The 14,172-nt window shown below is 39.8% G+C and overlaps 1 protein-coding gene across 1 annotated transcript; it reads left to right on the top strand.

Moving 5' to 3' along the window:
• Positions 1 to 691: 691 nt before the first annotated feature.
• On the top strand, positions 692 to 11,785 carry scn4bb (sodium channel, voltage-gated, type IV, beta b). Its single transcript, XM_072694150.1, has 6 exons — positions 692 to 750; positions 1,712 to 2,115; positions 7,462 to 7,622; positions 9,476 to 9,698; positions 9,974 to 10,103; positions 11,478 to 11,785. Exons 2-6 carry the CDS (start codon positions 2,043 to 2,045, stop codon positions 11,572 to 11,574), a joined length of 684 nt encoding a protein of 227 aa, XP_072550251.1. The 5' UTR covers positions 692 to 750; positions 1,712 to 2,042; the 3' UTR covers positions 11,575 to 11,785.
• Positions 11,786 to 14,172: the final 2,387 nt, after the last annotated feature.

Here is a 14,172-nt window from a genome sequence, read left to right as displayed (position 1 = left end):
AAGCATTTTTTGTGTTTTTTACATTGGGGTTTTTTTTTCACATTAATAGTTTTTTACATTACGTTTTTTCACATTAAGCGTTTTTTAGATGTAGTTATGTCACGTTATATATTTTTTTTTCACATTTTTCAGGTTATGTATTTTTCCCAGTTAGTGATTTCTGCATGATTTTATGCTAGGTTATAAAATGTATAAGTTATATCCACCTGGGCTGGGTTTGTAAAACTTAGCGGAACGATCTCAGAACTCGCAGCTCGCACATGGGGAGAGAGAGAGGGGGGACGAAAGAGACAGAGACACAGAGTGAAAGCCACAGTGAGCGAGAGGGAGGGGGAAAGACAGGGGTACAAAGTCAGCAGCCCAAGAAAGTTGAGCGAGAGCCAGATTCTTTTCAGCAGGGAGAGAGAGAGAGAGAGAGAGAGAGAGAGAGAGAGAGAGAGGGAGAGAGAGAGAGAGAGAGAGGGAGGGAGAGAGAGAGAGAGAGAGAGAGGGAGGCGCTGGGTTTTAGGCTGCAGCAAAAGAGAACCTGCTGTCCCAGGATGGAGAGTGTGTTCTGCGAGTGAAGCTGTGTGTGTGCGTGTGTGTGTGTGTATGCGTACGTGTTAGAGCAACATCAGGACCAGAACAGCGCAGTGGGTGTGTGTGCGTGCGCGCACGTGTGTGTTTGTATCCTGCGGACTCATTGGATCAGACTGCCCTCTGGAATTCTCTCTATAGGACACACACAGGGTTACCTGCGCAACAGACGAGGTAGGACACACACACACACACACACCAGTCTCTCTACTCCCACGTATGTAGAGGCTGTAACTTACTTTCACACAAAGTGTTTTGTGTATCTGTCCTTTACTGAAGTTACTGAAGCCCTGGAGCTCTGAGGTTTATTATAGTGCTGCATGATTGTTCAGCCACTGCTGTGCAGTTGTTGGGTTATTGGTGAGGGATTCCATTATGGACCCACATACAGCTGGTTTACTAGACCTGGACTAAGCCTGGTCCTGGGCTAATTCCAGTAGTGATTCACCATTTAACTCTAACTCAGGTCATACATTTTGGGTTCATCTATAGGGCTCATCTAGGGTTCATCTATAGGGAACCAATAGATTTTCTTCAAGTTCTTAAAGGAATACTCCATTATTATTCAACCAGTGACGTGGTTTGACTTACTGAGAATTTGTCAACATTAAAATATGAATTTTATTGTCTATAGTGTATAAGTGGTTTATAGAAAAAGGACTAGAATTTATGATGATTTATGATGAACTCTTTCCTTCAAAAGCTGAATTTTAGGTTCATTTTAAGTCATTTTAAGTCTATTCATGCTGAATTCCTGGTTATGTGTGGCATAATGTTTTGTAAACAATAATCTTAATGTGTTTCCAACATTGACCCCTTGAACATCCTAGAAAGTGTTATTACACACTTCTATGACCAGAGAATAGCCCCATCAGTTTGTACAGAAGTCCCTGTGGTAATGTGTGTAATAAGCCGTTCAACATTGTGGGTCAATGCTGAAACGCAGCCAAACTATCGCCTGTGGTGATCAACTACACCAGATTATAGATTATACTTGGGCAAAATACAGTGATAGATTAGATTGTGATTGGATTGAGGAACACTGGAGTATGCCTTTAGGCCTGTCATATGGTTTTTCATCTACCTTACCTTACCTTACCTTACATCTTCATTCCTCTCTTTCATTCCTCTTCAGTAGACGTAGCCCAATAGAACTCTAAGTCTGCTGAACGGGTGCTTTAGCAATCTGCTACTAAACCAAGACTACACACACACACACACACACACTGGACTGGAGTACTTCCAATACAGCAGGAACATCTTGGACATCTAGTAGACGTCTTGTGAACACTGAAGGAAGTGCCTGGAATTGTGGGAAAACCGACCCCAGCCAAAGTGCCAAAGAGGACACGAGAGGGGTCTGGAGCAGACGGTGGGATTACCAGAGGACAGAAACAGCAGGAGCTGTGGACAGAGCGGATCGGGGTAGCCTGGTGAGGACAGAGCGTTAGGACAGAGACGGAGAGATGGAGACGCAAAAAGGAAGAAAGTTTCTGCCTGACAGAAGAGCCACCTGCCTTGTCCTGATAGTCATCTTCAGTAAGTTGTCCAATGGTTTCTCTTCCTTTTCTGATTGGAAGTTGATTGGAAACAATGTTAGTCAATGTTAATATATATATATATGTGTGTGTGTGTGTGTGTATATATATGAGACCTCTGTTTTAATTGACCTGTATTGTCAGAAGCAGTCTGGACACCCCTTATAACTTTGATGTGAGTGGGCGGGGCTAAACTACTGTTCTGTAGTTTAAAGTTTAAAAATATAAATATTTTTGGGTTGTTGTGACATCACATAAACAATTAATTCAAACCAGCTGTTTTTGCAGCTTAGCTTCAATATATGGGCTGAATGGGCTGAGGAGTGAATGGCACACTATATGGCCAAAAGTATTGGGTTACCTGCTCATTCATTGCTTCTTCTAAAACCAAGGGTATTCAAGTTTAATGTTTTTAATCTGCTTTTGTTAAAGTAACTGTCTCTACTGCACAAGAAAAGCCTTCCTACTAGATTTTGAAGCATTGCTGTGAGAATTGCATTGCATTCACAGACAAGAGCGTTGGTGAGGTTGGGATGTTGGATGATCACCACCTCACCCCCCCACCTCAATTCCTCAACTTGTCCCAATAGGATGGAGCACCATCATTCCAGAGAACACAGTTCCACTGCTCCACAGCTCAGTGCTGTGTGTGTGTGGGGGGGGGGGCATTAGTCATGGTTCCAATAGGATCATGTTTATCTGCTCCAGAGAGTCCTATTTTATTGGCAACATTTCTCTACAGGGACAAACAGTGTGTGTGCATTTGCACATTTGTGTTAGCAATAGGTGCAACTTAAAGTAGCTGAATGCATTTATTAGAAGTGGTGTCCACAAACATTTGGACTTATAGTGTATGTTTTGAAATGTTAAGTGTTTAAATCATACACCTTTTATTGAAAGAAAATGGACTAATTAGTATCAGTAGTAATAGTATCAGTAGTAATAATAATAATAATAATAATAATGTGTGCCCAATGTGCCCAAAGTGTTTTTGGTCTGAGAACCGTGTGCTGATATGCAGTAAGTGGGGCATTATCTGCAGTCTTGCCTCCTAAAACAGAAATTCAAATTTCTGTGCTGCTCTGGCTTTTTCTCTAAACACGCACACAAATACACACACACACACACACACACACACATGGTCCCAGGGCTGGATGATGAGTTGCAATACAGCCAGAAAGATCCAGCTGTGCTGTGTGTAAGCTCACTCCCATATTTCATCGGCCGCTTGGGTGTGTAGGTCGGTGACATTTAATTAATTAACAGTATTAATTATTAGGGATATGAAATTCAGGGAAGCACATTTGTTTTGATGCTGTGTTATCTGGACATGAGGTGAAGATGAGAATCAGGGCACACAACTAATTATTAAACAATCAGAGAACATCTACACACATTGTATAGTATCAGTAATAAAAATGGTATATTGGAAGCCAATACAACAAAGGATAAACAGTCAAACATAAAAGCTGTCGTTACCTTCAGTTTTGAAGTGGATGTGCTTTAGTCCTAAAAGCTTCAAAGGGTTATTCAATACTTAATATACATAACAGAATTGTTTTATACATTCTAGGCAAACAAGGGTTGACTCGATAGTAGGCGTGCAGCGACTAATTGACTAAAATCAACGGCCGAATTAGTATCACACTGACTAGGAACGATTGCCATTAATCTGCAATGTTTAACCATAACAGTGTGGAAAACAGTTTTACTGCTGCTGTTACTTCTTACATTAGTAATTCCCTTAATCTGGATGCAGAGCTGCGTGCCATGTGAACAGACTTACTAAGCTAGAGGGCAACACAACAACACATTAGTTGTAGAGTAATTAAGTGATTCGTAATCCGAATATTCGATTATTCGTTTTAATAATTGATAGATTATTTGTCTATCAAAAAAGTCGTTTGTTGCCATCTTACTTGATAGTAGTCTGTAGTGAAACCCTGTTTGGTGCTAGTTCTTAATAGAACCATCAATCAAACCAAACGTTTTTCCATTGATCTGAAGAACTCATTAACCAGGTACACAAACATTTAAGCTTCCACTTGGTTCTTCAAGTTGCAATAGTTCTATATGGAACCATTGCCTTTTATACGGAACACTTAAAGAACCCTTTTCTAAGAGTGTATGTAATGTTTTATGTTTTATTTATCTCTATATTTAATGATTTATTAACAAATGTTTTTCTGTTAGATTTGATGACAAAATATTGTTTCTTCTACTTACAAACACAAACATTGTTTCCTATATGTCTCTGCTTGCTTCAGAGGACATTAACTGAGGAATAATTCTGCATACTGTAATGACAGTGTACACATCTAGGGGACATAAGAGTCATCATCATCAGCTGTGAAAAATAAACCCAAAACCAAAGTACAAACAAATGTACTGCTGTACGGCTTTGGTCTACTTTGTGGTCCGGCCCTAGAGGGCTAAAGTGCTGCACAGTGTATTTCCTTCCTCCTCTGCAATCTTAAAAATAAAGGTGTCAAGTATTTTTCTTTGGAGCAATGCCATAGGACGGGGTGCTTAAGTGACCTGTCTTTGGTGACCAGTTTGTAATTCTTGTGTTGACATTTGACAAGTTGAAACTAACCCTCAGCCTGGTCCTAAACCTAGCTCTGGTCCTACTCCTATCCTAAACACTAACACTGTTGAGAATTACTGTTGAGTTTCACCAGATAGTAGTCAAAAAGTTAAATCATCTATAGCAGGATAGAAAGTACTATCTAAATAAAATGAGACCAAAAATGGTTCTATGTCGCACCAAACAGCATTCCACTACTGTTGCAAGTCAAAGAACCCTTTTTCAGTACTATCTAGAACCTTTTTGGTCAGAGTGTATCTAGGCCAAGAATCATACAGGACCTTATTTCAGGGAGTACACAGTGTATTCAGTGTAACTCCCTCGATATAGCTTCTGGAGTGTTTGCTGCTCTGCTGCTGGGTGTGTTATAGTGTGGCGCGTTAAAGCAAGGAAAGCGCTGTGTTGGAGCCTCTTGCACCTGTGGGCCTTTGCCCGTCTCTCCTGTGCGGAAGTGCTGGGTAACGTGAGACACTTTCTGATTTATGCCGAGTACACTGTGTTCACGCAGAACTCAGAGCATAAAATATCGGTGAAGGAACAGGATAGCGAGGCCTAGGTCATTGAAGTGGTCATCATCACACAGCCACTGTATCCTGATGAGTCTAACAGCTGTGTAAACGCAGCCCTTTCACACCGGCTCAGCTTTTCTTGCTCTCACGCTCACTGCCAAAGGCAACTGGACACGACCAGCTGGCCGCATGACGTCGGTCCAGCCAGGTGCACGTCATCTCCGGGTAATTCAGGGAGTAGACACTATGATTCACTTTCCTCAAACAGCAGCACCTCTAACATCATCAGCGGTTGGTGTGGTGCAACAGATAACATCACTACCTGCTAGTGAGCTACCACGCCATGTGGGAGACCAGGGTTCGATTCCTGGTCTGGGTGACTATGTTGTGCTACACCAATAAGAGTCCTTGGGCAAGATTCCTAACACTACATTGGCCCATCTCTGTAATATTCAGTAACCTTGTAAGTCGCTCTGGATAAGAGCGTCAGTTAAATGCCATAAATGTAAATGTAAATCATTAACGGACGATGGATACACCATATTTCCAAAAGTATCCAGACACACCTTCTAGTTAGAGCACTCAGCTACCTCAGAGTGCATCCACTGCTGACACAGCGCACACACAGCTTGTATAATATCCAATGACTAATGGGTCACTACTGCACATAACCCCCCCCCCCCCAAGCCCAGCATTTGGAGCGAGCTGTGGAGCAGTGGTGATGGAGCTCCATCCAATACCTATGGGATGAGTTGGAGTGATGTTTGTGATCTAGAACTAAGAAAACTAAGGCAACTAAGAGCCCAAAAAGAGGGATGTTGAGAATAGCAGAGAAAAATAGCCTGAGAATGAAACAGTATGTCTTTCATTCTAAACCCATTGCCTTTTCTTTGTCCCATTAGTCACCTCAACCACGCTGATACAGGCAAAAAATGCCTAAATTACCCACTTCAATATCGATGTTCCCAACGTGCTGTGTTCTTTTACAGCCTCTTCAGGATGTTTCCATGAAATAAATTAGTGCCTCTCTCTTCCGGAGCTAGCGAACCTGCTAACCTCCTGGCAGTTTACTGGTTCTGAATCACTAAACTGCTGCATTTTTGTTTTGTTTTTTTGGTTTGTTTTTTGGCAAAGCGGACAGTCCCATTAGAGCTCTCATTCACAGCAGGTTTAGCCGTTTTTTTTTGCTGCATCACTATTATTTTGCACTTTCACTTTATAACTCTAATGGAGTGGGAGACTTACAGTTGGAGGAGATGGAAGTAATCAATGTCCTTCCAGAATCATGCCCTCACTGCAGAGAGAGAGAGAGGGAGAGAGAGCGAGAGGCAGCCCCTTTTTGTGAATGAGTGTTTTTTTGCAGCATCATTGCTGCAAGAGAGAGAGGGCGGGAGAGAGAGAGAGACTGAGAAGGAGAGTGAGAGGGCAAGAGAAATAGGGGGAGAGAGAGAAAAGCAAAGAGAGAGAAAGGAACACAAAGGAGATGCTTTGATAGCATTTCGTATCGCTAGTGTCTGCTTGTGATACAACTCTGTAAGAATGCAAGTACATGCAAGCCTCAAGGCCTTCTAGCTCTTCAGAGAAGGCCTAATGATATTGGGCACTCATTAAAATGCATCTGCAATTTTTGTTCATTTTCTTTTATTATTATAATCATGTCTGCTATATTTACTCTTCCAGTGTTAGGTTTTGAGACTTCAGGAGCAGGACAGAAGGCCTCATAAGACCAAACATTATTCTGAAGCTTTCCTATAGTTATACTAATAATTTGAACATCAGTACAACATGTCTGGCACACTGTATAATTCCCTCTTTCTATAATGAGAATATCAACATTTAAACTAGCACTTCTGTAAGTTCTAGATACACCAATCACTCATCTTATCAGCTCCACTGACAGGTTAGGTGAAAAACGTTGATTATCTTCCTCTACAGTGACATGGACTGGGGTATATTAGGCAGCAAGTGAACAGTCAGTTCTTGAAGGCGATGTGGTCAAAGCAGGAAATGCATAATGAATTTGAGCCACTGTAACTAGAAGTAGATTGTGATAGCTAGACATCAGAGAGGTCTTGTGGGGTTCTTCTGGTATGCAGTGGTCAATACCTACCAAAAGTGGTCCACAAAAGGGTGTAAGGGTGTGCCTATGGAGGCCCCAACTCACAACATACAGGACTTAAAGGATCTGCTGACTTAAAGGAACTGAGAACTGAGCTGAGAAATGTTCTCTGCCCTCTCTCTCTTGACGCAGTATGTGGCATTGAGGCGTTAGAGATGTCCACAGGTAAGATTCCTTTTCTGGAGGCAGTGAACGGAAGTGATGTCCTGCTGCCCTGCACCTACGCCAGCTGCATCGGCATCCATAACCTCTATTTCAAATGGGAGTTCAACGACAACGGCACCATGCAGAAGGTGAGTGTCAGGGAAATCTTTCATTTCCCAACATGGGTTGTAGATCTCTTCTGTTTTTGCTGATGATCACTTTTGATTATCAGCTCTAGTGTCCAGTCAAATGTAGGCTGATATAATGACCCTCTTGTGACACGTGCACAGTGAGGTCTCATATAGTTCTCTAGGTACAAAGCTCAGGACAGTAAATCATCAGATATAATACAAACATTAAAATGCACAAGTCAAGAAGTCAAACCCATTAAAAAGGGTTCTGAAATCAGGTAGAAATACAAAAAATTATCAAAAAAGTGGCAGCATTTCTGCTTGGCATATGGTCAGTCTATGACTACTCTCAGCCAAGGCTCAGAGGTGTGGCTAGGAGGCAAGGCCGTGACAGCTGAAGTTATTTTATTCAATATTTCGCATATTTTTGGAACAAGAGCTGTGTTCAAAACTGTTCCCCGTTCACTATAAAGTTCACTACTTTGGGACTCATTTGCCATTTTGAAGTGGTGTCCGGAAGCGTAATGCCAAATTTCCAGTGCACTGTAATGACCTAGATGTTCCCAAGTAAGGGATAGTGAATAGGGCACAGTTTTGGTCACAGCTTGGTCTGGTTTGAACCTGTGCAAGTGTAATAAAATTGTCGTTTTTAGACAGATCACTTGTTTTAACAAAATGCTACAAAGATTATATATGTAAAAATGTTTGCAGATAATAAGGACTGTGTATAGTTACTTGCATTTAACAGGGTGGGTGATTTCAATAGAAGCACAACTATCCATGTGGACCAGGCTAGCGGGAGGGACCACAATGGTCGTCACAGTTTTAAACCCAGAAATGGAGCACAGAGATGTTAAGGAGGTTTTAAATATCACTATCTGGACTGTCTCCACTGACCCACTTTCACCAGGAATGGGCTTACAAACAATCCATTCCAGTAGAACGAGATGCTGGCCTCGACTCCGGCAAGTTGGCCACCCTGGGAATTACAGGCCTAGGTGTACAAGCAGCTCGGGGGAGTTATTATGCCGCTTATTAACGACAGCATTCCATCCCAAATGAGAGGTCTCAGAGTGGAAAAGACGTTGGGCTTGCAGCTGACTGTACGGCACTGAAAAGTTGGGACATTCCTCTCAAGCCCACCAAATATTCAAAACAGGACAGATGACGTTTAGTACAGACTGACTGCATTCTTTGCATTACTGGGAATGGCTGGATATGGTCTAAAACAGAAAAAAAGCGAAACAGAAAGGATAATACATAATAAATGTTATCTTGCTAATTAATCAACCCAGTACTTATTTAAGTATATATGTAGAAATATGCACAGCATTGAATAGAATAAAGGAGGTAACAGGTGACACATCAGGTGACAAATCAAGGGCTTCATTAGTTGCATCGTGTGAGAGATAAAACGCATCAAAAACCTGGACTGTATCTCAGTCAAGAGAGCTGTCCAAAATGTTCAGAGAAGAGATCACTGTCCTGCACCTGTCTTGAACCCTGTAGGAAATCTTTGGTACTATTTGAAGAAGGCGGTGCAGCACACGAACCCAAGAATATTAGTGAACTGGAGGCCATTCTGCCATCCTCAGGAATGCTGGCAGATGCTGATGGGCGTTTCTTTCTCTACTAGTACTGAAGTACTGAAGACGCTTGTCATGAAGGGGTTGAATAGGTCTGAGAATGCAGTGTCAGTTTGTGTTGAATTTGGAGAAATCACCATATGTATATCATTATACATTTTTATAAATTATATCTATAAATTATTATAAATTGTTCTTGATTGCTGTGTTTGATTGCTTTATTGCAAACAGCTTCCATCCAGTCAGATGACACTGCTTGTTACTGATTGCTGTGTTGGTAATTAGGTAATTGACTCTGTGATCCCAACTGACAACGTGGAGCCATCATCCATTGATATTTATCGCGAGCGAGTGGAATTTGTGGGCTCCAGCAAGAGCAACAACGTGTCCATAATTATCTGGAACGTGACGTTCGAGGATGCAGGGGAGTACACGTGCTTCGGCAAGAACCCCAAAGAGAAGGGCAAGAACCACAGTGCCATCTTCACCCTCTACGTGGTAGATGAATGTGAGTGAAGGACAATGAATGTCTGTTAAAGAGCGAGATTTTGTATCACCTGCATTCCAATAGCACACTCTCACTATCCACTTTATTAGAAACCCCTACCTTGTAAAATCAGCTTAAAAAACAATTTCTTAATATCAGTAAACAGCTTATGTCATTAAGAGCCCTTAAACCAAAGTAAGAGACATTTCTGTCCAATAATGACACTGATCTGAAGCAGCAATCCCAAGTAATATAACCTAATGGAAATCATTTCTCTCTTTCTCTGTATTTCTCAGTGAGAGTTGTGGACAACACTTTGACCATCATCATTGTCTCCTGTGTTGGAGGCGGTATAGCTTTGCTGATGATCTTCATGCTGCTCAAGAACTTCACACTCTTCGTCCTCGCCAAGCTTGAGGAGAAAAAGTGAGCCTCTGTTTACATCTGTCCTTTCAAATTCCTTTGGTTATGTATAATTTGTATTTACAAAAACAATATATTATGTTAATATTATATAATATATTGTATTAATATATAAAATATTATGTGAAGTTTACACATATTAGACACCAGAATATTTTGCATGTTTTATTTAAGAATTATAAAAACAACAGATGTTATTCCACAATTTGCTCTTTGGAGATCAACACATCTATCTAAATAATTTTTCAAGGTGTCTTCCTTAAGGTCAGAACACCACTTTTGAAATATGCCACCTATGAATATTCATTTTAATTGAATAGGCATTTGTTTCATCTATAGATCTATTCATCATTAATCATAAAAATATTAGCACTCCATAGAGAGCCTTTTTTCTTATATAAACATATGGATATTTGATGTTTGTTTGTTAAAAAAGGCAAGAGAGGGGGGGGGGGGGTCTATGGATTTCACATGGATGTATCTAGCATGACTTAGTTTCCCAGCTTAGCCACTAATTGAACACACAAAGTTGCAAAGCACTAGTGTATTGGCACTAAAATATGCCATCATTAATATGAATACTCACTCAGCTGCCATCTTATTTCCAGTCAGACAAGACCAGGCTTCTATTTCTACTGCACTGGCGCAGATCTCCACATCGAGGGAGGGTTCCTCCACTCAGAGGAAAATATGCAAAATGAGCCACCAGCCAGCCGATCAGCTCATTTTGCTGTAGGGCAGGAAGTTATCTGTAAACAGATGCCATGTTGATAACAATTCATATTTCAACCAGTGATCGGTCTCCTCATTTATAATGTCTCTTGCAGTTGGAGAGGTTAAATCAATGTTTTCAAATATGTGTGTGTTTTTAATTTATATAAATAATATGGTTGCAAACACATATACTGTTGAACTAGTCCTGTGCTAAAGTTTGTGATTACAAATAATTATTTTAAAATTTTCAGATTATTTTAAAATAGGCGCATTTAATTAATTTATTTTCTATCATTACAGTTAATTATGTTTCAATTAGTAACACCTTGTTGTTGCCAAAAGACATAATGTATTGACTTCTAAAAGTACTTTTTGTCTTTGCAATACATTCCTCTGTTGTTTTTGTGTATAGTAAAATATTAAACACAACAGCAAAATTATGAAAAAATATTAATGATGATAGATTTGCTATTTGAAACAACTTGTAGGATAAAATAGTTCAATGTTGTACTTTAAAAAAAAATTATCTATTCATTTTGAACAGTAGTTAATCGCACTGGCATATGTAGTGGTCACAATGTAAGAGCAATGATTAACACCTAATGGTCGTCTTTTTCTTTCTTGTTCCCTGCTTCCCTCCCTCTCTTTCTCCATGTTCTGCAGTAAGGAGTGCCTTGTCTCGTCTTCAGGGATCGACAACACAGAAAATGGTCTGTCAGGCTCCAAATCCACACCTAAACCCACACCAAAGAAAGCATGAAACGGACATGACACACACAGTCAACACCCACAAAGCTTGGCCTGTCCTGTCAGTTCACATCTCTGTTTACAAAAAACTATTAATAATCTCTAAGATCTTCTTTATATAAATGACCTTATGTACCCTTGTTGTCCTACTATGTAATCAGAATAAAGCTAGCTCTAAATCTGCATGGAATAATGTAGTTACACTGCTGTGGAAAAAGAACATCATTAGGTTTGACTACTCAAAAAGTAGCACTCGTGTCTGCAGGCGTGTGTGATGTGGTTGGTTGTTTACTCGGATCCAGGCTCAGTTCGATTACTTCTGCTGTTCAGCTTCCAGTAATCAAGTAAAAGCTTTCCAACCAGTTAATAGTTTCTTCTACGCGTACTCCGGTACATCTGAGCAAGTAATTAAGTGCTATTTATTGGACTCCAAGAGCTGAGATGTGCAATAGAGCTAAATGTGAATTAGCTGGAGGGAACTGAAGGACTGTGTTGGAGGGGTCTTAGACTTGATTGGATGACCAGTGGTTAGCATTTCCTCTGCAGTTGACCTTATGTCAACTCATGAAAGACTGTGTGGTATATAAAAAAAATCCCCAAATAATAAAAAAAACAGGATTTAACCAGGATAAAATAGTCTAAATCAAACAGTGTGAGTAAAGGTAAAACATAAAAACATTAATACTAAAGTACTACTAGTAAGTAATTATTAATTAATGGTGATTCAAATACTACTACTATTATGCTACTGCTATAAAAAGAACTGTAATACACTTTTTAAATCATGTTAAGATGATTACAAATCATTCTTAAATAAAATGTGTACCTAAATATAAAAGTTAAATACTGCAAATCTAAAATCAAATAGGACAAGGGTCTTTGACAGTTATGCAGGTTTACTGTGTGAAACATCACTGATGCAGTTACAGTAAGCGGTACAGTGAAAGTAAATTAAGTAACTAACATGTTTGTAATCTTTAGGAGCCTTGAAAGCAATAAAACTGGAGAAGCAAATGCAAAGCGAGAGGAAACCATATTGGGACAAACTCAGCAAGGATGATGGGACGAGTCCTGAAGCAAAGCAGAAACATTGTTCAACTCATATAAATACATACACAAGAGCATGTCACCTTCATGACACAGAGCAACATCTGATAGTCATTTAAACCCTTTGTTTAAATGAACCTGATTCTGCTCCCTCCCTGCTTTAAGCGTGGCTAATCCAAAGCATAGTGTTAATGGTAGAACCAGCACAACAAACATGATCACACTATTTAACCTATGAAAGGAGGCAAAGTTAAAAGGACAAATAGATAGATAGAGAGATAGATAGAAAACTTAATGATCCCGAAGGGAATTTAGCAGACAGTAGCAGTAACAAAATACAGCACATTATCACAATAAATAAATGTAAATAATGCATTTAAACCCTAACCGGAGTGCAGTAATAAAGAATAAAGAATAAATAATGTGCAGGAGGAGCAGGTATCCGCAGATAAATGACAATACTTAATAAACATCTGCATATAATGGTATTTAAGTAAAGTGTCAATAGTGTCCAGGGGTGCACAGGTACAGGATGTACAGTAAAGTGTTAATAGTACAGAATAATATACCTATGATTAAACATAAGAGACTCTGTCCTCATCTGTCCTCTGTCCTCCTCTTCCAGCCCCACTGGGAAAAGCTGAAGAGCCTGATGGCTCTCGGAACAAGTATCGGAACATAATCCGAGTTGACAGACTATTTTTCAAACTATCATGGGTTCTCTTAAATCCCACACAGCTCAGTCTCAGATAGAAGATACTTTGGAAAAGTTCTCATTAAAAAAAAACCAAAATAATCCAATCAAATAAGCAGAAGACATTAGCTGCATAGTTGCTTTTCAACCCTTTAGCTACCTCAATAGCTAACACTAACTAATGTTAGTCCAGATCACCTCATTAAGCTTAAGCTAACCTGACTGAAGAGTGTCTTCAAATAGCTAGCTAGCTTAGACTTGAGCTCAGTAACCCATATTAGTAGCATTAATGATAGGGCTAGCTGTTAGTTAGCTAGCTAGCTAGTAGCGTTAGCTGGCTTTGCCTACCTCAATTTTTAAACAACAGAATTGCATGTTGCAGCGGCAAACACAGCAGACATGTCATTCTGCAGGACTATCCATCATTGCCACAAAAGTGTGGATATTGATGGTCAGGAGTTGTTTCGTCTATTTCAGTCGCAAGCCGTTTAGTAGGGCCTGGCTGACTTTTTGAATTGGCTAATAACATTAATTGTACACTAATAATAAGTTATAAACAAATATTTTTTTTTTGTTTCAGAAAAGAAGCGAACTGAGCTGCAATGTATCTCACAAGTCAAGTACAAGTATGAAAAAAGAACATTGGTGGCCAGGAGAGGACAATTGGCCCTTCCTCTTCCACAATCACTTAGCACTATGCTAGGCAGCATGAGTGTAACAGAATTTATTATAAACATATTTATAATAATTTTATTTTACGCTCAAAACCTTTAAATGAAATGCACGTTTTGATTTCTCATGTTGTTGTGTTCATTCCACTCCCTTAATTTTAATGAAATACATTTTTACATCTTTCTATTTGGTTTATTT

Source organism: Salminus brasiliensis, chromosome 1 (assembly GCF_030463535.1).
Source record: "Salminus brasiliensis chromosome 1, fSalBra1.hap2, whole genome shotgun sequence".
Classification (NCBI taxonomy): domain Eukaryota; kingdom Metazoa; phylum Chordata; class Actinopteri; order Characiformes; family Bryconidae; genus Salminus; species Salminus brasiliensis.
This window is presented reverse-complemented; position numbering and strand designations above follow the sequence as displayed.